Raw genomic sequence first — 27045 nt, forward strand, 5'->3', positions numbered from 1 at the left:
CCCATTTCTACAAAGCAGGAGAAATACACGAGTCTTGGTCCTGCTGGCCCACATACCGTGTGCACTGACACGCTACACTTAGCCTTTGGAGTTTGGGTGACACCCCAGCTTGGACTTCCATGGGAAAACTATGGGGTGAAATTCTTCGAAGTAGTTTTGTTGAAGGTTCTTTTTGTTGGCAATAGGAAGAATGAAAGAAATTTTCCATGTGACACCCTGAGTAGTAAACTTTTTAAAAGTTGTATGGGAAGACTTCTATGTTTGTATGAAAAGTTTTGAGCGATCTGAAGAAAAGGAAGTGGAATTCTTTCATTAAAGCCTATTTCATTATATTAGCATATATCTATGGAAGGATCATTTAAACTGAAGTTATGTTTAAAATACTATTTAGGATACACATCTTAAACTGTTCTGTCTGCCTTTTGAAAATGCAAAAACTGAAACAAATGATACTGAGAATATACCAAACAAAAACATGTATTTCAGAACTTCTTTCTTGGGCAAAATCCAAGGTTTTTCTTTCAATTGATGCTTTCCCACAAGAAACTCAGTTTTGATGAAACTGTATCTCTTGGCAAGTGTGTTTGCTACAGACATATTTTGGCTGCGTTTTAATCTCAGCTGTAGAAAACTGTACATGCAAGTAGAAGCTACACTTATGAGTGAGTGAAATTTCTTCTCTCGTTAGGGAAGAGTTAGAAGCACAAATAGCAGTTATGGTCCCACAGGACTTGCAGTCACTCAGTACTGTGGCTCAGCAATGACTGGAATCTGTGATTCACTAGTTCTGAGCTTGCTAGATGTCAAAAGTTAAAAAAAAAAAAAAGATTCAAGTGAGTGTGTGAGAAATAGAAATGAGTTTCTAGAGAAAGTTATGAAAGATAAAAGTTAGAGGTTTATGTTAGGCATTTAACTTTTATTTCCGCCAATCCTTTCTATGCTGATAATTTATATTTTACACTGAGAAAGATGGTTAAAATGGAATGGATCATCTTCTGTATGCCAGTGTCTGGTATATCCAAAACAGTATAAAAGAGGCTGAGTCCATTTGCACTGCATTTTATTGCATAACTCCTCTGGCTCAGGGCTTCTATTTGCTTCTGAAGACAGGAAAATAACTTTTTTTTTCTCCATGATCACAGTTTGTCTTCAGAGTGTTTTAATTTTCTCTGGAAAAATTTGAAATTAAGAGATTATACAGTAAGAAGTGTTTGGTGCCTACTTAAACAAACTGAGAAAATTCAAAGATCATGCAATAAATAAGAAAATGTTTGGTTCCTTTTTATGTCAGCAAGAGTCTTTCCACTGATTTCAAAATGCAGCCAGCTTCAGCTGAACAACATAAATGATTGCACCAGTGCAGCATTCAACTATTTTGCAATGTGGATTTCTGCAGAATTCCAATGAGATGAAAGTAAACAGACAGAACAGATTAGGATAGTCAGAATAAGGTGGTAAAGCAAACTTTTTCAGTAATCAGCAGTAGCCAGAAGCAGAGAGCCCCGTACTTAACTCTACGCAATTCACTTTCAAAGTTCTAAGAACCAAAGGAAAGGACAGATTTCACTATTGCTTACTTTTCAGCACATTCTAGTTCACATGGAGAGTAGCAGTTCTGCTTCACTTCTTCCTCTAGAGAGTGAAACTCTTCAGAACTGGCAGCTTCTTGATGAAACTTCCAAAGATCCTTATAGGAACTTTCCCTAGGGGGCATAAGTCTCTGGATGGGATTCTCTTGAGACTCCCTTTCCTGCTCTTCATAGGTTGAGCTCTCCTCATCAGGAGGCTCACTGAAATCTGCTGCCAATGGAGAATCCAAACAGTCTTCAAGGTCTTGAGAGGTGCTACCTCCATCGCTGGTAGATGGGTCCAAACTATTACCTGCCTCTGGACTGCCTGGCATCTCTGCCATAAATGCCTTAACTGGGGATGGTGCTGGAGTCTATAAAACAAAAACAAACAGACACACAAACACAGAAAGGTTAGTATACATATATCAGTGTACAACACTGATAAGTCCTGCTCAGACATAACCAGGAGCAGGCCATTTTGCATGGAGCAAGAATAGTGCAAATGCATTTTCATGAATGGAGAGTACTTACAGGTGTGTCCGTGAATAGTAGGAATAATAAAACTACCTTTATTCTCTACTGCAGTTGCTCTTGGGTTTTTGTTTGTTTGTTTGCTTGCTTGCTTGTTTGTTTTTTCCCCTGTTGATTCTGCTAGATATGAGTAAGAAGCCAACTAACCAGTTGAAAACATCATTTCATTTATTTATGTTTGTTAGGAGGCAAAGCTCTGTTTTCCTCCCATTTTGGTGAGTAATAGAGCTATCTCAAACCCACAGATTACAGCACTGCAGTTGAGAGTATCTGCAGCTTATGGGTGAGGATCTAGTAGAATGCTTTTAGAAGCAACATTTTTAGAAGATGAGCTTGGATATGTGCTTTGTCACTTCACTGACAGTATTGCAACTCAAAAGTTGCTGCACTGGGATAAACATATTTCAGATCTGTCAAATTTCTATTTTGGTTGCAGTTGAAATCTAGAGGTTGAGTTGCAGATGGGAAGAGAAAGGAATGGAATGGGATACTGTAGAGGAAAGGCAAGGTTGCATTACTCGAGGCTGGGCTGAAAAGGTAGTTGTGTTTTTCCAGGACTACTGAAGCAAGTTCACTGACAGAATCTTTATCTTACCGGGACATTCTGCTCAATTTCTGGGAGGACACCTTTTGGTGGTCTGCAGAGAAGTAGTGTGACTTCTGAAGGAGCTCCTCTCAACAAGTGCAGGACATCCTAATCAGGAAGAAGGAATATTAGATTTCTTATGGAATACAGTTTTTCCCGGTCTATAGTACATGTCTTTTTATCAAGAAATAAATTCTCCTATAATCCTTTTTTACCATTTTATTTCTTCATTTGAGTATAGAATTGCTCATTACAGGCAAAAAAAGTTGCCCTAGACTTACCTCACCTGATAGAGGTTAGAATGTGAGGCGTGGTATTTAGGATGATGTTATAAAACAAATGACCATAGGGAATAATGTTTCTGTTATGCATAAGAGCATCAAAGATTCCAACTAATTAACAACCAGTGTGCATCTAACAATAGATTTTGTGCATCAGTAGTGGAAAGCTAGAAATCAAATAGCAAAAAATATTCTCTGTAACAATTCTGTTACAAAGGGAATTCTCCATAAGAATTCTAGAGAAGACTTCTACATAGAAATCAAAATCATTACATGCAAATTCTGCCCCCTGTGGTGACAGTGAAGTTTAAAAGCAGTTTCATCCCATTGTCTTTATTAGCATGTGACCCACCATGAGGCCCAGTCACAGTGGTGCTTTGTACCTGATACAAGAGTCCTTGAAGAGATTTCCCATTCACAGCCAAAATGATGTCTCCAACTTCAATTTCTCCGTTCTCTTCAGCTGGCTGCCCTGGAAACAGTCTTTTGATCCTGACAATAGCTCCTCCAAGATGTTCATAGCCTTCTTCTTCCATCTGAAGAACACTAAAGCCAAGGCCTCCAGAATTTTTTGTCAGTTTGACTTCAAATGTATTATCTGTTCAAAGGATGGATAGGAAAAAGAGTGAGCTCAGTGGCATAGATACTCCTTAAGGTAATGGTATATATTATATTCTCCATAGACCTTTTTCCTGTGTGCTGCTGAGGTATATCTTCTGATACTAATAAGAAAGAGTGGTTTTATTCTTACTTTGTCTTGCATGAGCCCTAGAGTTCAGATAGGCAGGCTGGCAAGAATTGGATTCTATTCCACCATGTGGTCATGGAGTTTATGCCATTTATGCCATGTACAAGTCCTCAAATGAAGAAGCAGTTTATACCAAAAAAGTCCAAACTGTATCCATTTCTGACATTCTTCTGCAGATTTTGAGTAGGACTTACTACTCTGTAGCTGTCTGATGTTAATTCAGGAGTTGCACAAGCCAGCATAAGCTAAAAACAGAGGTACTGTTCTTTCCAGAAAAGATGAAGAAACCAGCCATTTCCCAAAAATCATACTTACATTTGAACTCCTTTCTGCTAGAGACAATGTGGAGGAGCAACTGCCCTGTGGTAAAGTATGGTGCAGATGTGGTGATTATGGGACAACTTTACAATAAAAGAGAGGGCATTTGTTGGATAAAGTCAGTGAAAATGACCTCTGAATCTTCTTTCAAGAGCTGAAGTGATGGCAGTTCCCTGTCCTGGCTGTGGGGCAATCATTCACCCTAGCTTCACTGCTGACACAGCATCAGCAGGTGTGCTAGCCATGCTGCCTTTGGGCAACAGCTGAGCAATATCAGTACAGCTTCTTGCTGCTTGAGAGTGCTGTAAGAGTACCGAAAGGAATGTTCCCTGACAGCCTCATCTCAGGAAGGCTGAGAGATATAGTACTTATTTCTATGATAAATTCAACTTCATGCATCAACTGTAAATTTGAGAACATTTTTTTTTTTGGAATTAATTTGATAACGCTTTTAATACTACACATTGTCTTTGTTTGATGAGCAGTTTTCCTTCCAACCTACAGAAATATCCTAGATCAACTTTCATTCATTCCTTTCTTGTCCATCATAAGTAGCCAGTAAAAGTCACCCTGAATTCCTTTTTTCCTCTCTCACCATCTGTCAAAAAGCAGTAGTCCTTGCTGCCATCTGTGAAGGATGTTGCCACAGAAACCACTGCACACTGGTCCTCTTTTCTGTCATTAGTACTCAGGCATGGCTCTGCTGCTTGACGGTGTCCCCTTTCTAGAACCAGCTTGGCAATCTAAAAAAATGAAGAACAGTTCCCATTTACAGTAAGCCAAAGTTTCAGGAAGGGAAAAGAGTTTCACATCGGCCTAGCTTTGCTACTATGCTTCATACTAAATACAGTTTATTTGACTGATCAAATGCTTTGCTGTTATACAAACCTGGCCAGATTTCTTAAGGTTTTCCACAGCCTGCTTGTGTGTGAGGCCACAAAGGCTGATTCCATCTACTTCTAGCAGACGATCACCTGCAGGAAATATAAATAACAAGTGATGGCTGCGCTGATGATTCAGATTGGATGGAAATCTTAAAGCTACCCACGTTGTGTTAAATCATCATGCTTACATGCTTCAAATAATGATATTTTGCTTGAAAGCAATACTGCTTGTTGTATGGTATTCTGTAACTAACATTGTAGACATACCAGTGTACTCTGTAAACTGATGCAGTGATAGTATATGCTTATCACAGCAACAGTAAAACTAGATATCTGAGTCACTCTCCTGAGCCACAGCAACAGAGGGAAGCCGTGCAATGTAGGTATGAGACTCCACGTTCCTCAGTAGAATGTCCACATAAACTACAGTGGTAGGCTGGGGAATGATGGACTGCATATAACGTTTTGCAGTTCTATGGCCTTCAATCCCAAACATATTTCATCGTCCTGTAGCAAGAATTTCACACAAACACCAAATTCTGCAGCCCAAGGTTTCATTGCCAGACTTTTTACCTATCTTTATTTGTCCATCCTTATCTGCCGGTCCCCGGGGAATAATTGACTTCACGTATATCCCACCATGAGGCACACTAGTATTAATTCCACCCTGCAAAACATATTTCCATACGTTAGTGTGTGGAGTCTCCACATATTCTTCCCCTAATAAAAATACAAACAACTTATATGTACATTGCAAAGCAAGTGTTTCAGAAAATACATTTAAATATATATATATAGAAAAGAAAAAAGGAGGATGTTACTCTAATGTCCCATCTAGTTGTAATGTACTTCCCTAGGCAGTAATCATGTTTTGCTTTCTCAGGAAAATGCAGCGTGCTTCTTCTCCTGTGCTATTGTAAAGATCTGATTGCATCTTTCAGTCAGCCTCTATCCTGGTTTCTAAACTATGCAACATGTACTCAGCAACTGTTGGCCTTTCAGACAATATATAAAGCTTGGACTTGACCTTGTGCAAACACTCAAGAGCCTGCAGTACAGAGGAATTCCAAATTATCCTCAGAATCCTATTCTGTCCTTCTACATTCTCTAGTCAATTTCAGATTAAAAATGAGCCCTCTATTACTAAGTAAAGCAATGAATCTCTTGCTTCTAACTCCATTTCAGTAAGGATTGTAGACACCTCATCCTGATGGGGTAAGTTCAGTCTTGATAGCCAGAACAAGGAATTGTTTTTTGAATGTGGCACATACAGCTTTCACTGCTTCTTTCTCTGAACCTCTAAATATACAGAGAACTGTATTTTTTGAGCATTTGGAAATAAAACTGGTCAGGCATATTGTAGTAAAAAACTACGACTTATCTTAAGTCCATACAATTCAGCTTTCATCCCCCAGCATGGGATGGCTGTTCTTGGCCAGTCCTATCCCCTACACATGCCAAAGCCATAATGGGGAGTGTGTCAAAAATTAAGTAGTGACTGTAGGTAGCACTTGAGCCTGGGGGATGCTTTGTGTTACTTGCATTTTCTAGAGACTCTGGCTATATCCCTCCCTGACAAAACTCCACTTTCACTGGCAGGTCTTGTTCTCAAATGAAGCAAGGTGCGAAACGGCTTGTATCTCCATATGCCTTATGCTGGCACACACACACATCCTGTGGGCAAGAACTGGGGAATGAGTAGAGCTGGTACTATATCCTCTGTCAATCACATACTTAGGTTTGAAATGTTCCATGCTAGCAGTTCTTTTTACTGGCCTATATTCTACCTTTCTTCCACATAAATACACTTCTCTACATGTTTCTTGTTCATGTTATAGTTTGAAGGACACACTGGAAGATTAACAGTAACACTTGCAGTGACACTGATTCCAAAAGTCCCATCTTCTTTAACAAGCTCCACAGTGTAGGTTTCATTTGAGTCTGTTTCAGCTGGAGGTTGTAAGTGTGAAGAGTCAGCCTCCTGTCTCAAAAATATAAACACTAATGAGACTTATGTGTCTTAGGGAAAAATAAATAAATAAATAGGAGGGAAAAGAAAGAAAGAAAGAAAGAAAGGTTTCCAGAAGATACAAAGAGTTTGATACTGCTGCCACTGTAAGCCTGGAGTGGTAGCATTAATATCCCTGGCATTATTTCAGGATTACACTATTGTTACTTAAAATATAATCTAAATGTGCATAAAATGAGTATAGATAAGGAGGCTGTTTAATAGAAGAACATTAGACAAAAAATATTACTGTTCAGTGGCTGGTTGAAAACTTGAAGAGAATGCAAGAAAATAATCAAATTTTGTAGTTCATTGGAAGAGAGAGGCCAATTTTTAGTAACATTTTGTGGAGTAGTTTTTTCATTTTTTTCACTCATCTTAAACATACCTATAATTTCAACAATTCCAATGTAATTTAGCAAGCAATATCTTCCAAGGTTTTTGTCCTCTTTTCCTCAGTTTTAAATTTCTCAGTTACTTTCTGTTCTTAATATGGCTGGCACGTTGTTAAAACACATGCCATGACGTTATTAAATAACATCACAATTTCAGTTACCTCCACATCCAGGCTATCTGCTGAAAGAACTGGAATCTTGGGGCCCAATTTTGGTGCTAAACTCCAAGAAAGAGCTTTCTCAAGTTCATCTATATTTACAGCCTGTTCTTTGGGGAGAGCTGCTCGACAGTCTTGAATCTTTTTTCTTCCACCATCTACACAAGAGATCTCAGAACCACTAGTGCTGTTTCCTCTTGATATACTCTTTTCTTCATTTAACCCTTCTTCATATATGTCTGCAAAACCACACCAAAAAAAGATATCAGTGAATGTAAACAGTAAGTAAATGTGAAGACAAGTATCATTATATCTCAACACAGGATGGTGAAATAACTTTCCAAATCAACTAGTTGTGAGGTCAAATCCATAAAGTGAGTTAGCCATTGTGAAATGGAGCGCTGCTGTTTTACATATGGAGAAATGTATTTGTTTCATCACTGCAGGGGACTATGACAGTGATTCTGATTCAGAGATGGGCTGTAGAACTAATTCTGTCATAGAAAGAAATGACAAAATTCCCTTGATATTTAGCAATGCAGAATAAAGCCCATAATAGATCAGATTTTTTCATGCTGACTCTAGAACAGAGGTCCCATGATACCCACTAAAATGCTTTTCACTGCTAACCTATAGTGATTAACTTGCACTGAGTGTCAAGAAAGTACTACTACATTCTAGTACCTAATAAATACCAATTTTCTGAGTCAATTGCTGGGATTCTAGAGCCAGCAAAGATGTTTGCCTTTATACCTTTGGGTTGAGAGATGATCAGCTCAACTTCATCAGGAGAATTTTGTATAATTTTAACTGCAGTATTGAATGAAACACCCTCAAGACTAATATTATTCACAGAGATGAGTCGTCCCCCTTAAAAAGAATAAAAACAAGACAATGCACGTCAGAAGAGAAAAATAATCCCAGAATAGCTAACTTTAAACCATGAAAACATTTTAATTCTAATTAAAAACTAAGGACAGTGACCTGGTTTGATATTTCCAGCTCTGTCTGCAGGTCCCCCAGGGATAATTGAAGCGATAAAGATACCGAGGTCTAATTTTCCTACATTTTCTCCTCCAATAATTACAAAACCTGCAAAAATGAGATAGTATACCAATGTAGAGACATTAGCAGTACTAGAAAAGATGAAACTTAAGAGCACAAAGAGGTCTTATTCCAAAGGCATGATGTTTTTATTTGCTTTTTTGTAAATTCTGGAGAATGGGTTACCAAGGTGCTGATGTGGGAGAGCTTTAAATTCATGATAGGGACTTCAGTGGCTGCTACTTAAGTATAATATATCAGTAAGAATACTTTCCTGGCTTGGGACTTCAAAAGATTCCAACTTCTTTCTTACAGGACTTATAAGCTATTTATATAACACCCAGAGAAGGTATAAAAATAAATTAGAATGTTTTTTTACACTGCATGGTCTACAGCCTCCTGAGGTAGGTCATGTAAACTTCTAATGAACATGTAAGAGGCATCTAAGAAAATTAATTTATTTTTAAGTAGCTTAATTCCACTATCCTGGCTTAAAAGTATTCTTCCTATTGCAGAAAATACTCTTCTCACTGGTAGAATAATTGGAATGGAAATCAAGGCATGCCACATGAACTGACACCACTTAGAAATTTAATGTCTAATTGCATTAATGGTCAACTGCGGAATCTGTTCTCTCAATTCATCCCTTAGAAAAGGATGCAGTCTGATAATGTACTATTTAACAAAATGTTAACCAAATAAGAATCCAGAAGTCAAGAAATATTCATGTGAAGTTTGTGTGCACACAGGCAATATGTGAAGGGTTCGTAGAACAGTAGCTCCCTCTTTTCTCTTATTGTACTCTTTAAGTTTGGTGCCTTGAGCTCTATGATATTAATCAATCCTCTGAAAAAAAAATTGTCTTGATTTATACATTTAGTTCTTTTAAGTCTCTGAAATTTTATGTCTTTGCAAAGACTGGTAGTCTTATTCTATAAAGAGAATAAACGAGGTGAAGAAATTAAAACTTTGCTCAGGAGTCAGCAAACGTCAGTTTGCAAAAGGACCTGACAGTCCCATCAGCAAATATAAAATTCATGTCCCTTACTTACCGAAACCATTTTTTGGGTCACGTTTTAGGCTGACACAAATGATTTCTCTTTCTAGACCACTTAGTAAAACTTCTTTTTGGATGGCTGGCGATCCAGGGGCTGCAGAAACAAAACAGCTAGAATAAATGCAGATGAGTACAAGGACACGGGAGATGCATGTAGCATGCAAAACTGGGGCATCAACAATTGAATACATTTTTGTTCTTGCTTTCAACGTTACCATTACTTCTGAATCAATAGAATACAGGAAGAAAGTTCAAATTAGTGTTTCAGAGTTTGCATTCTTTAGAAAAAAAATGTGTGTAGAACAAGGAAAGCACAGCAACTATGTAAGTTCTACCTATCATTTTCCATTTTGGAGAGTACGTGTTTATCTGCAGCATTTTTATTAAGTTTAGGCTGTCTAAAAAGTCAGGCGTGTAGCACTCATTGAACATGAAGGCTATATGGACAGAATATCTACTCTGGGTTCCTTTGGGAACTCTAGCCTTAGGCCCTACAGAGCCTTATTGGCAATCCAGTCAGCACTGTGTGATGATGACTTCTGTAATGTTAACAGTAGTTAACAAGGTGCAATTGCCACAATGTGTTTAAAGGACAGTTCTAACTTTAAAATAGATTGGACAAATAATCATAGCTTTGTATTCCTTTCACCTGCCCTCTTTGTGTATGTGCTATGGACAGCTGGCTTCTGTAAGAAAATTAGGTGCTTTGTGTTTCTTACCACTGTTAGTTTTGTCACATAAGCACAAGAACAGAGGAAGGATCTGAAGCCTTTTGTCTCATGCAGTATTTGCTGAGTTGTATATCTCAACTGCAAACTGAATGATGGCCTTCAATGCTGCCTCATGTGGAAGTCCCAAGTGTACTGAATTACTTCTCTGAGGAGCCTCAGGCAGTACTGATGGAATAATTTCATTATCAAAATCCCTTAACACTCATCCTGATGAAATGAGGAGCGAAAGGAAATAAAGTAGTTTGTATTGCCAAGCTCTGGGTTAATTTACAAGGCAAGAAGTGCAAAAGGTTATTCCTTAATATGTAAATAGAATATTATTTTGTCCTATTATTTTGTACTATTGAAACCAAACATATGGAGAAGTGCTGTCTCTATGATTATTATACTCACCACTGATTGTGTTCTGAGTTGAATGAATAGAGAGGTAGTCATAACTCCTTTGCTTTCCATTCAAGTTGATGTGCATTTCTGACTGGGATAGCCCTGATGTTGATCTGCATGGCAGAAAATGAAGACTGTGTTAGAATAACAAATCAGCAGTGGTATTTACCACTGGTCACTGTCATCAGCCTGTCAGAACCAAGTTAGGAATACATGTCTATAGCCTTTCAACCACTGATTGGTTGGCCACATTTCATTGTAGGAAAGAGGTAGTTCATCACTGCTGGCATTTGCTTCCAAATAACAGCTGCCATTAGACCACTCACATCATGACTGATATCCTTGTGTTTTATTCTGAGCTGAGTGTAGGCAGCAGGAAAACAAAGCATAGCCTAAGCATGATTCATTAGTCCTGCTGTCCATTCAAACAAAGTTGTGTCTGAAAGTTTTCCTAGTAGTTCATGTTCTTCTTGGCTCTGTTCTAATTCTCAGTATTCCAGAAGGCACTGATATTCATCAAAGGCCTTGAAATTGTGTGCAGCCATAGTAACCACCTACACTGGTGAGTGTACCGATGTAAATGAAAAGGGAATTCTTATCCTGTTCTTTGTGATTTGCACCTTTAGACATGGAGGAATTGGTTAGTTAAGGCATGCCCAAAAACAGCTCCGATTGTGTGTTCTGTTCACCTACTGCAACTTCCAGAGAAGATACATTTAATAAAGACTTCACTTTAACTGTTCCTTACTTTCATAGAACCACAGAATCACAGAATTGTAGGGTTTGGAAGGGACTTCTAGAAATCACTGAGTCCAACTCAGTGTATCCATCCCCTGCAAAGCAGGCTCCCAACAGCAGGCTGCACAGGGAGGTGTCCAGGCGGGTCTAGAATATCTCCAAAGAAGGACAATCCGCAAACTCCCTGGGCAGCCTGTTCCAGTGCTCCGTCAACCTCACTCTGAAGAAGTTCCTTCACATATTGGTGAGGAACTTCCTATGCTCAAGTTTATGGCCATTTCCCCTTGTCCTGTCCCCACAGACCACTGAAAAGAGGTTGGCCATGTCCCTTTGACTCCCACACTTGAACAGACCCAGGTCACCCAGCCTTTCTTCAGAGGGGAGATGCTTCAGGCCCTTTACCATCTTTGTGGCCCTCCACTGGACTCTTTCCAGGAGATCCCTGTCTTTTTTGTACTGGGAGGCTCAGAACTGGATACAGATACTTTCAGCCATCTTAATATGCTGACTTGGACTTCTGAATAAGCAGTGCAAAATAAAAGTCTTCCTTGCATCTAAGTGTAGAGGTTTGTTGCGATGTTGTCTATATATATATAGACATATAATATATATATGTATTATATATAGAGAGAGACATATATATATAGACAATATATATATATTCCACAGGCTCAATGGAAAAAGCAAACCTACCTGCGCAGATTGCTTTTGTCTCTTGTCCTGTTGTTGGTTTCCACACTGAGGTTATCACAAGACTTGCTCATCATCTCAGCAGAAAGGTTTTCCAGGTTTGTCCCATACAGCACATTTTCTGAACGAGATAGTCTCTGAATCAAGGCAAGGTGTTCATGCTGAGCTGCATATGCAGAATTTGATTTGTCTATTTCCAAAAATTTACTTTCCTCTGAATAAGAAGGGAGGTAGGGAGAGGAGGGAAAGATAAGTCCACTGACATTATCCCATCTTTTAAAACTAAATGTTGCTTCCTGACTAACCTTTTGAATGCGCCAGCAAAAAGTTTGACATTGCAGTTATATTTGCTCTGGTATATTTCAGAATATCTAAGACTTGGAGTGAGTGAAAAAGAGTTTCCAATCCATTTATTTAATAGGAAGTATGCACTGTATGTAGATTGCATTTCTATGAATCCACTTTGACAGATAAAATGTACAGCCCTGCATAATTTAAACTTGAATATCTCTATAAATTGCATGTTGTTAAAGTTCTGTGTATGGAGACTTTTCTATGAGTCAGAGATTGAATCAGCCAGGCTGGTAGTTCTTCATGTTTCGCTGGCCCACCGCACCAAGTATGTTTATCTGAGAAGACAGGAGAACTACTAACACATGTTCTCATAAGATGAAAGAGGAGCCATGAAGCTTGATCCTTGCTCTGAGAGGTTTGCCCAAGTGAAGTTGAGTGAGAGCTTGTCTTTGTGGTAATGCTTGGTATCCATTTTTCCACCTGTGTATGACATCTGCTCTTTAATGATGTCTGGGCTCTACAGTTTACATATCTATCCTCTCAGATTTTATTTCTCTAAAACAAGGTAGTGCTGGAGAAGGCACTCCTTACTTAGAAGGAGAGAAGGACAGCAGGCAATTAGAGGCATGTCTGAAGGTAAAACAAGAACCCAGCTTTGTACAGGCTCACACAAATACAGTCTTTCATTCTGCTTGTACATGCCAGCTGACCCTCCATGCCTTGTCCTAACAAACACTACCCTGAATGCAGCTCTCTGGATTGCTGCTCTGCAGCACTAAACCTGGGCTCTCTCATTCTCAGCGGCTTTGATCAGACACATTCATGAAGGCAGCAGCAGGCCTTGCTGCCGGTAGTATTAACACAGCCTGAGTGTTGCCATGGTGATTTCATAGCAGGGGATGGTGAGCAAGTTTTGAAGAGATTGTGGCTAATGCATATGAACAGTGCAGGAGAAGGAAGAGTTTCCCTTATGTAGAAACAGGCTACTAATCTATGGACTCCCTGTGGTGGCAAAGGCAGCACTTTAAGCTGCTGTCTGTCACTGCCTTCACAGAGCCTTTTTTTCTGGGGCAGCAAGTGCACTGAGCCTCAGAAGCAGTCACATGGTTGTGGAGTTTGGCTGGCTTCAGTGACTCGAAGAGTTGTAACCAGGACCCGGGTTACAATTTTCTAAGCTCTCAATCATTTTGTTTTACTAGGAATGTAGTAATTTTCATTAAAAAATATTATTGCAAGCAAATGTGACTCGGCAAACTTTATGATACACTATTAGGTCTCATTCAGTTGCTACAAATCATAGTCCCACTGAGTTACCTATGAAGCTACAGGAGCCCAAGCAAAAACAATGTCTTGAACCTAAATGTCATCCTAGCTCCTTTTTCCATGATAACAAATTTGTGCAGGTGGAATTTTGATTTCTCTAAAATAATTTTAGTGGAAAAGAAGCAAGATGGTAATCATCCTGCTATATCCTATGGTATAAATTTATTGCATTCCTCTCTTGCCATGACTCATTGGGTCAAATCTTCAGTGGCTGTAAATGATCACAATTCTGTTCTAGGCAACGGGTGAGTCCTCAGCTAACGAAAACCCATTTTGCTCCACTGAGGCTAAGAGCGATGCCAGTTTGTTAGCCTAGGCTAAGTAATTCCTTATGTGCCTCAGTTTCCCCATAACAATCCTCACCCATCTATACAGAGCATGCTGAGGACTACATGTGAAAAATACTGCATAACAGCTAGCAGCTGTTATCTAGTGAGTGCGACTGCTGTGGCACAGATTTAGTGGCTTTGTCCTGGAGATGAATATAGGTTTGAATCCCTGTTGTAAGCAAAGATGTCCAGCTAACTAACTTCACCTCCAGCATATCTGGACACCACTGTTGCTATTCTTTGTGTGGAACATTTTTTGGTTTACAATAGAGATAAGACTAATATGTGTCCTCATAATTCTCAGCAGGTTTCATGAAGGGTAATGTAATCATGCCTTTTGCAAAACTGAGGTTAGATACATAGATATTATCAGCAGAGTACTTCTCTCCACTCACATGCACACACTAGATTTGACTTACACACTTCTAGCTTTCAGTGAAATAGAAGACATTTACTGCTTACCTGATGAAGTTTGACGAAGTTGCCTCGAATTCATCTGTGCATTGAATTTGTGTTGGGCTGAGCAGAGGTCCAGTAAATATTTGCATGTCTTTGCTGTATCAGTAATGAACGTGTGTTTCTTGCCACTGAAGCTACTTTCAATCATGAATTTCTTTCTCTAAAGGAAAAGAAAGAACACAGCTTGCTTCATCTAATATATCAGTCATTATACTGAGGCACTGAAAGTCCATCTGCATAATCCTGTTTGTTTGTCTACATACATTTCTGCCTTGTTGAATCTCTTGTGGTTGCAGAAAATGCCCATTGTATGTTCGACTGCTGTGAGTTCATATCTGCCCTGTGTTGAAAGTCAGAAGACTTTGAGACATTGACTGCACTGGGAGGTGGTTGATAGGCTTGGCAAATTTGTCCCTAGAGATCTTAAACTGTTAAAACCAATTGAAAGTGAAAATGAAAGAATCTTCAAGGGTCAGAAAGGCCATCTTGGGACAGCAAATAGACTGGGAGATGTGGTGAATATTAGCACTGTAAGATGGTATATTGGCACACCTCTGGCAGAAGCTAGGAGTAGCAATCTTGTCACCAAGAATAGTTTAAGAGACGCTGCAAATTCTAAGAGATAAGGATGCAAAAAGTAAGATCTGTAAAAAAGGCAGTCAAGATCCAGTAACCTGATGTAGAAAGGAAAATGAAAGAAAAGAGAGAGAGAATTGAAGATGAGAGAGGAGTGAAGCTATATAGAGGTTTGGCATCATTTCTGTAGTACTCAGCTTATTCAGTTTTGTAGTAATTGACTTCATCCTTGTCAAAAACAAACAAACAAACAAACAAACAGCAACAGCAGCACCAAAAAACAGAACAAAGCCTCAGTAAGAATTGGCTATCCAGAGATCCACATTCATGTCATGTCTTGATTTTAGACTGGGTTCTGAACGAACATGTCTGTACAAAATCAGTCTAATTCTAGCACCAAATGGAAGAAAGTTATCAAAGTGACAAACAGAAGGGGTATAAAGTAGTGGAACAGAGAATTTTACTTGGTTGCAACTCACATGAGCTGAAATTCTCTCTGTTTCACGCCACTGGAATCTTAAACTGGCAATTCTTGTGTGATTTTTGACCTCATATACAATGATGCCTTTGGCACAGATTCCCAAGATGATGTCCCCTCCTGTTCCTTTCTTCTCTTGGGACACACGATAGAAGAGAACTCCATATTCAGGAAGCTGCTGAGTTACCTAATAGAGAAGAAGTGCGCTTACCATGTGTTATTCAAAAAGAGGCATGAAAAAAATTGGTAGGTAGATGGGAGGGGAAATTGTTTTGAGTGCCTTTACAGTATGTTCTTTGACTCTCCCAAGAAAGGCTTAGAAACTCTTCCCAAATTTTCATACCTACTGCCTCACAGAATAATCACCTGACTTTGGTATGTCATAGATCTACCATATGCATTGGTAGATCTATGCATTTCCATGATAAAATTGAAATAGCACTTTCCCACATACCTCATTTGAAGAAGTAAGAGGATTATGTAACTTCCTGCAGAATAATCTAAACTTTACAGTGGCATTGAGGTGTTCAGTATTACTGCTACTTAGTATTTGCATGTATGTCTGAATAGATTAATACTGCTCAGCTACTGCTAAACCTTATTTCTGTTTTCTTTTCTATGTCTTTGTTTCCCTAAGAAAACTAGAAACCCTAAAGTACAGCAGATATGCTGATCTTGGGGAAACTGCTAATACTTTGCTGCCAGGGCTAGTCTGGCATTGTTACTGATAACAAAGTCACCCAAGTACATACACTAATTCCTTCACTGCTGTCATTTTGTAAAACCAGACATTATAAATCTCTTTTGCAACAAATCTTAAGTTATGGGGCTTGCTTTTAACAGCATGAAGAGTATATTACAAGGAATCACACTCAGGAGTTCTGGATGTTTGTCTTCCTACCTCCTACTCTTGGCCACAAAATGTTAAAATATGACTTAGACCTTTTCCAGAACTACAGAATATGAAGATGATTTTCTGGCCTCTTTTGTGGTATGCAGATCAACATTGATTTATCCTAATATCTTTTTTTTTTTTTTTCTGGGAAGTCCATGCAGAATTTCCAACTGTTTTTTCAACCATGAATAGAGTTTTTCAGTGTCCAAAATAAAACACTTTAAGAAGATCTATTTTCAGAAAGAATCCAGAGCACAAATATTCAGGGCCTGAAAACTGGGACATCCATAATCACTATCCAAATCTTGGTTTTAATTTTTAATCCCTTTTATATTTGGAATTTGCATGTTCTTGCCATGGGCGCTGTCTTTCTCATTGTGTATGATGAGTTGGCTCCTTCTGCAGACTTACTCATTGAAACAAATATGAACAAAGCTGCTTTCCTTCACTGGATTTGCCATGCATGATGGGACTGTCATTAAGGCTAAGCTTCAATCTATTTCTTCAATTCCACTGACAGTGTTAGATGATAAACGAACATAATTAAACAGCAACTGAACTAAAATGATGCTATAAATAAAAACATGTGGCACTGCAGCAAAATGGCTTCTGTTATTTATTCATTTTCCATTTCTTTATGTTTTCCATTTTATGGAAAGCAGAGAATTTTGGAGAAGAGGAGAAATTAAGAAAGAAACTAAATCCTGCATCATCATAATACTCTTGATAAAGAAACATATGAGATAATACTTCAGCTAGTTCCTTCCTCACTTCTGTGGATCACAGAGGCTTTTAAACAACCAATCATTGCTTGTTTAGAAAATGTCTGAACATGCGCTATAGTTTCAGAACTCAAGAGAGTGCTTATTGCCCTGCTTTACAATTCTCTCTCTCTAATACATTCAATAGTTGTATTCATAATCATCCAGAAGCTAAATAACATGTTCTTACATGCTGAAAACTTGCATCAACTGTTAGGATGTTGAACATATCCTGAAATGTGCACTAACCATTTATAAACTATCAATAATAAGACACCTAATACTTTAATGGCGTGTAAGTTGATAATAGTGACAGTGCCTATAGCAGAATGAAATTTAGAGTTTTGTATGGAAAATTCAAATTTGTTCACCATATCCATTATTTCCATTGATTCATTATTTCCATTGATCCATTAATCTATTGAATTAGACAACAAGGAAATAATAGACAATGACAAATAAAGATTTGCTACCATAAACTAAATAGGTAAATTCTCTTTGTTGTGTGACAAATTACCTTTAGAAATTCTAGTTCAGCTTCATCCTCAAATAGGGAGCGATTCATGCGATGCAATTTAGCAAGCTCTCTCTGTACATATGCCAGGGTCATTTTCTCTATTCGGCTTGCTGGAATGTAGTCTTCAACACGAAAATAGCTCTTTCCGTGTACCTTTAGGGGAAAAAAAATGAAAAGACAAAAGAGACGGGAGCCTTTTGTTCTGTCTTGACTTTTCTTATTTGGTGCATTTCCATTTTCAGTGTGACCCATATGCTGAAGTCATCCTGCTGCCATTTCCTAAAAGAAGATAGGGAACAGCAGATAGTGTGTCCTGACAGGCAAACGTGCCTCCTGCACCTGTGCTCATCCAGATGCTCAAGGCACACACTATGCTGTGCAGAGGGGAGAAAAGAGGTGTGCATACAGGCAAGCCAGCTGTCTTACATTCACAGCTGACAGCTGTAGCTGTAAGACCAGTGCCAGGCTGGATCAGGCAGGGGGGATCAGATCATTGAGCTGCCCTGATTTGCATAACTAAAGATACCGCAGAGAACAGAAAGGATATTTTTTTGAAACTTTGAAACCGCAAGGACAAGTTCAGATACATTCTCAGCAACTTTCCTGTCTTTGCAGCTTGTGGGTCTGAGCCTACACACAAAATCTCTGTGAATTCTTGAGTGTTTATTTTTCTCCTCCATGCTTTCTAATCCCTTTAAACGCCTCTGCACTTCCAAGCTGTGCCTATACTGGATTTTTTCTTCTGATTTTCTGGAGATCCTTGGCTACATTGACAATTATGAAGGATCAAGGATCTTTCATCATTTTGCCACATTTACTGCCAAATCTATCTGGCTCACTACTATTCCATAATCAGACAAATTTTGTAATTCTTTAAACTAAATCTGAAGCGTGATTACTGGCGGACTTAGCAGAAATTATGCAATATTCACATTTCATTTTTTGACTATATGACAAGCAGAATCTGCAAAAGCTTTTGATAGAGACATCTGAGAAATATTTTATTGTTTATCCACACCTCAGAAGCATAATTGCCAAGCTCTGCCTGTAAAGCCAAGGCGCCAAGTTTCAGGGCAGTCTCATCATTGCAATATAACCGCTCCTCCAAAATATCTTTACGAAGCTGAAGGTAAAACTGGTGTCTCGTCAAGCTGTGCCTGGAACACAGAAGGGATTAAGAACACAAGATGAGCTTTGACCACTCAGCCTGCCTGCCACTGTTTTACCAGCAGTCAGCAGAAACATGCACTTACTGGATAACATTAAAGTGGCTGACAAAGAATTTTATCCTTAGAAAGAGCGTGAAGTTGATGATGGAGGTTTTCTTCTTTGGTTGGTCATTCCAGCCATCTGGGGCCACTTTGTAGAGCTTGGTCTCATCATCCAAAAAGAAAAACTCCTTACCTGAAATGAGAATTTGTGGTTCTGTGGTAAGTCTGGAGCCCAAAACAGCTTCCATAGCTCAAAATTCTGCTGCCTGTGTTCAGAACGTCACTAGCAATAAAAAAATGGATCATGAATATCAGTTTAGGTTAACTTCTCAGTGTTATGGACTAGTCTATTGTTGCTTTGACAGAGAGTTTAGGATGACATCTAGCATGTAATTTTGGATTACAAGTGTTAGATGTGGATTGGTATGATGTCTATGCAATCATTCAAGAATCTATGAGGCTTGAATTTTGCTAACTACTCAGGTTCTTCACTCCAAATTACATCTGGGAGCATTGATAGTAAGCCTTGTGCAGTACAGAGCTTCCTGGAATTCTGTTGGGGCAACATGGCTCAGCATTATTCTGGTGTATGGCTTGGACAGAGCCTTTTCTGCATGAGATTATCAGCTAGTGTCAGTATGGTTGTACTCATGCACAGTATTAAAGTAGACACACTTTGCATCAGTGCAGTACAGTTTAAATGAACATACCTTACTTTTGCTTAAGCTTTAGATCTGCTTACATTTGAGGATCTTAAAGGATCTTACTGGAATTCATTAACAAATGGACTATGAAGGCACTATCAGGAGAGACCTGGTATCATAGTTAGCTGTCTCAGTACCTTTCAGGTAAGCCAAGCCGAAGTAGGAATGTTCCACTAAGCTTGCATATGCCACCACAGTATTGAAAACATCTCTTGCCTTGGACTTGATGTCACATTGCACCTCAAGGCACTGACCATTGAGTAGAATCACATTGAGATCCCTTTGAGACAAATAGGATTTTCCTTTCTTAGTCTAAGAACATATAATAAAGAGCAAAGAATAAGTACCAAGGACAAGCAATGCAAACTCCACAGCACTTTATTGCTAAGGCCCTGGTCTCCAGTTCCTACACAACCTGATGGAGTTGGTCACAACACTATTCTATTCCCTGCCTCCACTATCATAAATCATATCATATCCCAAACATAACCAATTAAAAACAAATCAGCCAACAACAACAAACAAAACAAAAACTGAACCAACCAAACAAAAGGAAAAACAGGGAATCTCAACAAAATAGATTCTGCAATTATCAGGATTTGTTCTAGATTTGAAGATAATTCCAATTATGTTTTTTTTTCTAATATTTACTGCTGTATGCCATCAGACTTCTGCTTTATCTTGTGAAAGGTAAAGGGTGTGCTTGCAAACTGGAGGAATCCAGTAAACTGGCACTAGATGTCACCTTGGTAATTTGTTGTGTTATCTCAGTCTCAAAAGTCTAAAATGCTAATAAGAGCATTCTTAGCTGAGAAAGATGAATTCAACTATTTTCACAACAGTCACTGCAACAGAGATAGTTATGCAGCACTGAGAATTAAATGGTCTCCTTTCAAGTCTCAGTACTTGTGCAGGAACTCTAACTCTGCTTGAAAAGAGGAGGTAACAGGAGTACTGGGGTGGGACTCAGATGAAACTTAGAAGGAGTCCCAACTCAAACATCATAAAATTAACTCCAAATTCTTAATGTTTGTACTTACTACAATTGATCCAGGCAGCTGTAAGGTCACTGGTGGTTCACTTGACAAAATAATAAACTCTGGACCTGAGAACTGAAGGGGACAATTCAGAAATGTAAAAAATGTTTCTTTAATATAACAAAGATCCCTAGCAATGGTATCAGTGAAACCCATTTCTGTTGATTGGCATGCTCCACTGTCTTTAGTTCCAAGTTATCACAATTGGATCATGACTAATCTAGACTCTGTCAATTTAGGAGACTCAGCTAAAGTGATGACTCAGTAGCTAATATACACGTCATTAATGAATGATAATTGCATGAAAAGTTTCTCTTTAGTGATATTTACATTTTGAGATCAACTTATACATTTTTTCATTAGTCACCTTTTCCTTCCTTTGGAACAAACATTTCTGTGATGTAGCAGCTGCTGTGTAGTCCTTTGTAGACACAGAAAAGGTGGAGCCTAAACTTAGCAGGTTGTGTCTGCTGTTCCTGTGAGCTCCACCAGGGATTTCTTCTACAGCGCTGACTGACCTTCAAAGGAGATGTCACAGTGAGAAAGATATCCAGCATGCAGCAAAACAAAAACAAAAACAAAAAACAGGCTTGTACCTTGTTAAGGTACATTGATGACAGAATCTTATGATAGCCAGGACAATGTCAGTTACAAGTTGTTACGCGTTGTCATCATTACAGAAAAAGAAATTATCAGATGTAATATTAATGATGCAATTTATCAACAAATCAAAATTACTCTTAATTCAGTAACAGTCCCCTCTTTTCTTCATTTGGTGAGCCATATCTTGCTGGCCTAAGTCTAGTGAAGGCAACAGGCACAGGAGTTAGACCCATATATTTCCAGAGCCTTCTGGGAAGTCTACAGGAAGAAATCAATATCCTATTTAATATTTTTTTGAAACCAAAAAGCTCCAGAAATAATAGTCATTATTACATTATTCAGAATTTTCCAGGAATGGGAATTTAATTATTTGAATACTAATTCATTAGAATAAATTAATGTCTTAAGGAACTGAGGGAGTTTTCAGTTTAATTAAAATGTGTGAAATCTCAGATCAGAAATCTGTCTTTGTACTATACTTTAAACCCATAAATTAATAGTATTTTCCACGTGAGCGGACAAATGTATGCCTAGAATAAGTTTACAGTGTAATTAATATATGCTTACTGATCAAGAAAGAATCATTACACAGTACAGAAGGAAAGCTTTTGTGACCATGGATTTTTGTTAATTATATTTTTAAGAAATGCCAAAATTACAATGAAGTAAGGGTTTTTTGTTGCTTTGTGGGTTTCTGTTTCTTTCATCCTTGTGTTGTGTATGTGATGGAATTGCTTCAGAGGGCTAGAGAGTTTCAAAAGCTTTTTATCAAATTCGTTGAAGTACTTTATATTTCTCTGACTATACAAATATGCAAGAATTGTCATTTCAAGCAATTCAACCTCAGAAAGATCATTTTACTATGAAATATCCCTAAAAATAACCTGAAGTGATTTTTGTGGGTATAAAAATGCTATTAGCTCACAACTCAAGAAATTGTATCAGAAAAACTTTATTTTCCTGTGATAAACACTTCGTGTTATTAGTCCTGCAGAGTGACAGATACCAGACTTGGCACCTGTATCTTCTTTATGTATAGGCTGTAGTCCTGCATAGACTGGTAAGCTTAAATTTAGGACTGTGAGATGTAAATTATGATGATTGGACTCCTTACAGAGCATGATTAAGTGAATGAGTGTTATAGGCAGTAAACACACCACTTTGTTTTGTGTTGGCTGCCTGACATAGGGAACCAGCAGTTTCCAAATAAATTATTTCCACTCTGCTGTTGTTATTGTATGTGAAACAGAGTCAGGGATCATGCTGGAAATTCAATTGCAGGTGCTTATAACTAAAAGTGAGGATTACAGTTTCTGAAGTTTTATGGGAAAGGGTTTGCTGGAAATTTGGAAAAGAGTGATCATCTTTCAGGAGAGGGGAACATTTTCTTGTCAGCATCATTTTAGATTATGGAGGTGAAGTTGATACCCAGATTGGTAGTCAGAAGCATGGAAGTTGCTCCAAAAACACTCAGTAAATGAATCTTTTAGTGATATAATTGCCATGTGTGTGATGTATATATAAGTATCAGTATACACATATATGTGCATGTGTAGTTAGACGCAGTTCTTCCTTCACAAAAGCTGCTACTATAATGCATCCTGCTTGTTTCAGGTTTAGAGGTACAGTGAGGTATCTCCCATAAATCAGATTATCATGGCTGGTTTACCAGGAAGTTCAAACTGTTTATTTGGGATACATTTAATTGGGAATTGATCTAAATTGAGCATTTCCTGTGGGCCTAAATTACTCATGTCATGGTTAAAAGAAGAAACTCCTGATTAACTGGGTCAAGAACTTGATTTAAATGGGATGTCTGTAGGGATTATATGGTGCTTAACCATGGGATTCTGGTCTTTGTGATGCCTAGAGGCTAACAGCACCTACATCTCTTCTTCATTTATCAAGTCTTGATTGCAACTGCACTACGATTATACCTAGCCTAGAAAACTCTTACTTGGAAGTAGTGGTGTTTTACCTGGCTTTTGAAAATGAGCTAGCATCAGCTGTACAATCCTCTGTTGTCCTTGCCTATGTGCAAGGCTACTGTTTTGTTTCCAAGGCTGAAATGAGGATAATTCTCATGACAGAGCAGAGGTCTGTACTGTTTATGTCCCCAGGTTACCTGTAACTCCTTAACAAAATGCTGGTGCAGGTCTGGATATAAGATTGACACAAGTGAGGTAAATCTATCTGAGTACAGAGATGGAAATGAAAATAATCTACCGAAATACTGGTCATGCACATGCATAGTATTACATAACCACTTCAGAACAGATCAGGCCTCTGCTAACATGAGAGTAAGGCAAGGCTCAGATCCAAAATCTGAATGAAGACAAATAAGGACTCTGCAAAATGCCTTTCCAGTAGAAGCAGTGACTGTTCATACCTTTTTACCACTACTCATCTGTGGAAATTGTGTCAGGTTTTTCCTTTCCACAGTGTCTGAGTCTGGCAGTAGGGACAGTTGTGTAATAGCTGTGCAAATATTTTGAGAGGCCAGTAACATCTGGCAGAAAACAGTGGTGAAGAGTGAAAGTGGATAATTTCAGTGTGCTTGTTTTGTGTGGATTGTTCAGGCCCAGAGCTCAGTTTCCTTAAAGCATTTGTACAATTTTGCTTAGAGTGAAACTTAGGTGCACTTTAATTCTAAGTAAATAGTATCTGTTATTGTAACAGATTCAGTTGGTGATCCAGGCATTTTCCAGTAATGACATTGCCACACTAGCTCTCTGTTTCATTTGGTACTAAAACAGCCTCCGTCTTCAGGAATATATTTTGATTACCTGTTTATGAAGAGCTTGTAGCTGCTTTGTGTCCTTGATCCACTAAGGGTGGGGTCCCATGACCTATGCGTCTGGGTAACTCTCCCTGAAAGAAATGAAGGAAGTGTCACGGTTGAAGAAACTGTAGTAGCACTCTTGGGACAATTAGAACAAGCAGAAAGTTTAGACTGACCACTTTCTCTCTCATGGCCTTGCCTGGGCACGGTAAATAACTATTTGATAAGACTATGTGAAATACTGCACCAGCAGTATTCCCCAGTTCTGTAGTCACTGTTACTTCCTCTTCATAACCCTTTTGGAGAACATAATACAGAAGACAGCTGCATGTGTACAGTGCCCATTTTTTCCATATGCTTTCAAGTAATTTGTGAAACAGCTTTTGCTCTTCAGAAATTACCTATAGTATTCCTTCTTCTTCTATTTCCAGGTACAAAATCTGGGGAAATAAGCCATGAAACTTGTCTGCTTTAATCAGAGCAAGATATAAAATCACTGAAATTAAAATTATTTATACATAGTCCACTTGTTATTTGCTACATCAAGTATATTGTAAATGTTTTTATATCATAAAAATCTAGAAATGATATAACATAGTTTGAGTCATGAGCAAAGAAGATTTGTAAAATTTTTCACCTTCATTCAGCTCTGCTGCTAGAAAAAGAATTAGCATTTCTTTGTCCCAGTAAATGAAAAATAAAAAATAGAGGTAGAACCAGAAATGGTAATGCAAGTGGTAGTTTCATGAATGTTTTTAGTAGCATCAGAGCTGTTTTAAATCCCTCAAAGAAGAGTGGTAATGTTTAAAAGAACTGTGTATTTAAAGATTTAAAGAACTGTGTATCAAATTATCACACAGACAGAACAATAGAGCTGGTAAGTTAAGCTAAGACAGGACAACTTTTCTTCCAGGTCAAGTATCCGTAACTACAGCCTGAGACTTCACTCTGAATGCCAACATGAAAACACAGAGATAAATTTCAGTGTACCAATTACCAACTGCAATTTAACAACATAGGAAATCAAGTCAACTTGCTAAAATGTGCATAAACTTTTTATGCTGCAGATGGTATTGACAAAATGTAAGATATGAGATGAGCCTAATACTCAGGTCTAGTTACAGAAGTTAAGGTACAGTCTCCTGTTCTAAAATGACATGATTTTTTATGAGAAAGCCTGCACAGTTATCTACTCACACTACAGATTTTACATTTTTGTGTATATGTACTGTGACAAGAATATAATGTTTCCCTTAGTTTTCTCAGTCTCAGCTGTTGTGGCCTTGAGATAAGTTGGCTAGTTTCAGTGGCCAGACTGCCATGCTTTGATCATAAATCCAATACATTCCTGCTGCTTAGGGTTAACATGCAGGGTTCAGAGAAGTTGATTCTGTAGATGATTAATTTGCTATATATTAAGTGAGCTTCTAAAGTCCAGTCTGGATAGAGATACCGATGTCTCTTAATGATGATGTTCCACCGGATGATAATGTTTCTTTTAGCAGAAGAATGCATTTTTTTTATAATATATTATCTCAGGCAATAATGTCTGTGGAAAACAAGCACTCACATGCAAGTTTTCTTCCTGTATTTTTAGGGGTTTTTACAAAATCCTGAGTACCAACAGCTGCCAGTGGTTCAGTGGAGACTGAGACACACACAGGTTTACTGGAATGAGCCTTTCCTAAGTTTATGACCAAAATTTAAAAAAAAAAAAGGTTTTCAGAACAGTCTCCTGAGCTTGCTTTCACCATGTGCTGCTAGGTAAATGACTGACATGTACGAGACTCAGAAGGACAGCCATGATACCTTACAGGTTTTTATTTGCTGCCATATTGAATGCAATTCTTGAGCAACATCTTTCACAGAAACAAAGTATCAACAGAAGCTGTATGATTACTCTTGCCTTCCTCTTCTTTGGGACAGAGGGGTGAGAGGCTGCTCTGCTTCTTTTTTTTTTTTTTTTTCCTGGGATATATTCTCTTTCTCTTCATAGATTATCTCCTGTCAGACTTCCAATTATGCAGTGTGCACCCAAGTTTTCTGCTCTGCTTTTGAAGGAAATTAATCCTTTGAGATCAGACTCTATGCCTTTCATTTTTGCCTAGTAAATTTTAAACTTGTCAAATCTGAAGGAGAATGGTTAATATGTTCCTACAAATTTCATGATAGGCAGCAGCTATATATCAGAAACCGAAAATAATGCTCCCCAGTGAGAAAAAGCAAGAAAACTCAGCAGTTATCTGTTACTTATGGCATCAGTGAACTTAACAGTTAGTGTGCATACCTTGTTGCATGACAACTGATATGGTGGATGTTAGATTTATTGCCTTAGCAAAGAAATTTTGGGGATAAAAAACACAAATATGCTACAGTGCACATCTGAATCCCTGCCACAGCAGGAGATAAGACTTTGGCTACTAATGTAGCCAAAGAATGATGTCTACCACAGTGTCTTCACTGAATGGATCCTCTGCCAAGCAGCTTCATTCATGCTGTTCCTGCCATCAAAGGGTTGAAAATACATCTGAAATTCCAACCCTCGTGTCTCTAGACGAAGTAAATGAGAAAAGCAGCATAGCAACCTGGCATTTAGCACAGTGAAAATAACACGCAGAGCAGGAAATATACCATAGCTTTAGGATAAAATGATTAAAAAAACAAAAAGTGGTTTGTTTATTTGTTGTTGTTGTTTGTTTGTTTGTTTTCTCTAGCTCTCACTTTTAGTTCCTTTGTTTCTGAGTAGACTTGAAGAAACACTAATACCCACAATTGAAGTGTCAGGTATTTTTCAAAGATTCAACTGATTTCAGTACTGCCGTCTTGACATTGCCAACACATGTGTATGTGGGATAGCTGCATGGCGTCTCATCTGTTTCAAAACGCCAGGTGGCAGAAACATGCTGTCAGGCTTTGTCTGTGATCTGCTGAACAGCTTCATCTGGCAAAGAG

At 38.3% G+C, this 27045-nt stretch overlaps 1 protein-coding gene across 7 annotated transcripts in view; it reads right to left on the reverse strand.

Moving 5' to 3' along the window:
• The window catches only part of FRMPD2 (FERM and PDZ domain containing 2), a 53488-nt gene that overhangs the window by 24434 nt on the left and 2009 nt on the right, over nt 1–27045 (reverse strand). For 5 of the 7 annotated variants that reach the window (XR_006939537.1, XR_006939538.1, XM_015288430.4 and 2 more), the window contains exons 3-24: nt 24098–24182; nt 21076–21226; nt 20712–20783; nt 19809–19983; nt 19010–19160; nt 18775–18913; nt 17757–17909; nt 15585–15770; nt 14533–14689; nt 12128–12338; nt 10706–10809; nt 9577–9675; nt 8465–8572; nt 8234–8350; nt 7484–7719; nt 6796–6900; nt 5493–5586; nt 4924–5009; nt 4631–4778; nt 3353–3567; nt 2698–2796; nt 1578–1942 (exon numbers count right to left, since the gene is read on the reverse strand). Coding sequence is in view for 5 of the 7 variants with exons in the window: in XM_015288430.4 (XP_015143916.2) it covers nt 1578–1942; nt 2698–2796; nt 3353–3567; nt 4631–4778; nt 4924–5009; nt 5493–5586; nt 6796–6900; nt 7484–7719; nt 8234–8350; nt 8465–8572; nt 9577–9675; nt 10706–10809; nt 12128–12338; nt 14533–14689; nt 15585–15770; nt 17757–17909; nt 18775–18913; nt 19010–19160; nt 19809–19983; nt 20712–20783; nt 21076–21226; nt 24098–24182 (3256 nt within the window). In the remaining 2 variants the exon portion in view is untranslated. Of the gene's footprint in view, nt 1–1577; nt 1943–2697; nt 2797–3352; nt 3568–4630; nt 4779–4923; nt 5010–5492; nt 5587–6795; nt 6905–7483; nt 7720–8233; nt 8351–8464; nt 8573–9576; nt 9676–10705; nt 10810–12127; nt 12339–14532; nt 14690–15584; nt 15771–17756; nt 17910–18774; nt 18914–19009; nt 19251–19808; nt 19984–20711; nt 20784–21075; nt 21227–24097; nt 24183–27045 lie in introns of those variants that run through there. The other 2 variants (XM_040703158.2, XM_040703161.1) reach the window with 2 other exon arrangements.

Source organism: Gallus gallus, chromosome 6, assembly GCF_016699485.2.
Source record: "Gallus gallus isolate bGalGal1 chromosome 6, bGalGal1.mat.broiler.GRCg7b, whole genome shotgun sequence".
NCBI classification, from domain to species: domain Eukaryota; kingdom Metazoa; phylum Chordata; class Aves; order Galliformes; family Phasianidae; genus Gallus; species Gallus gallus.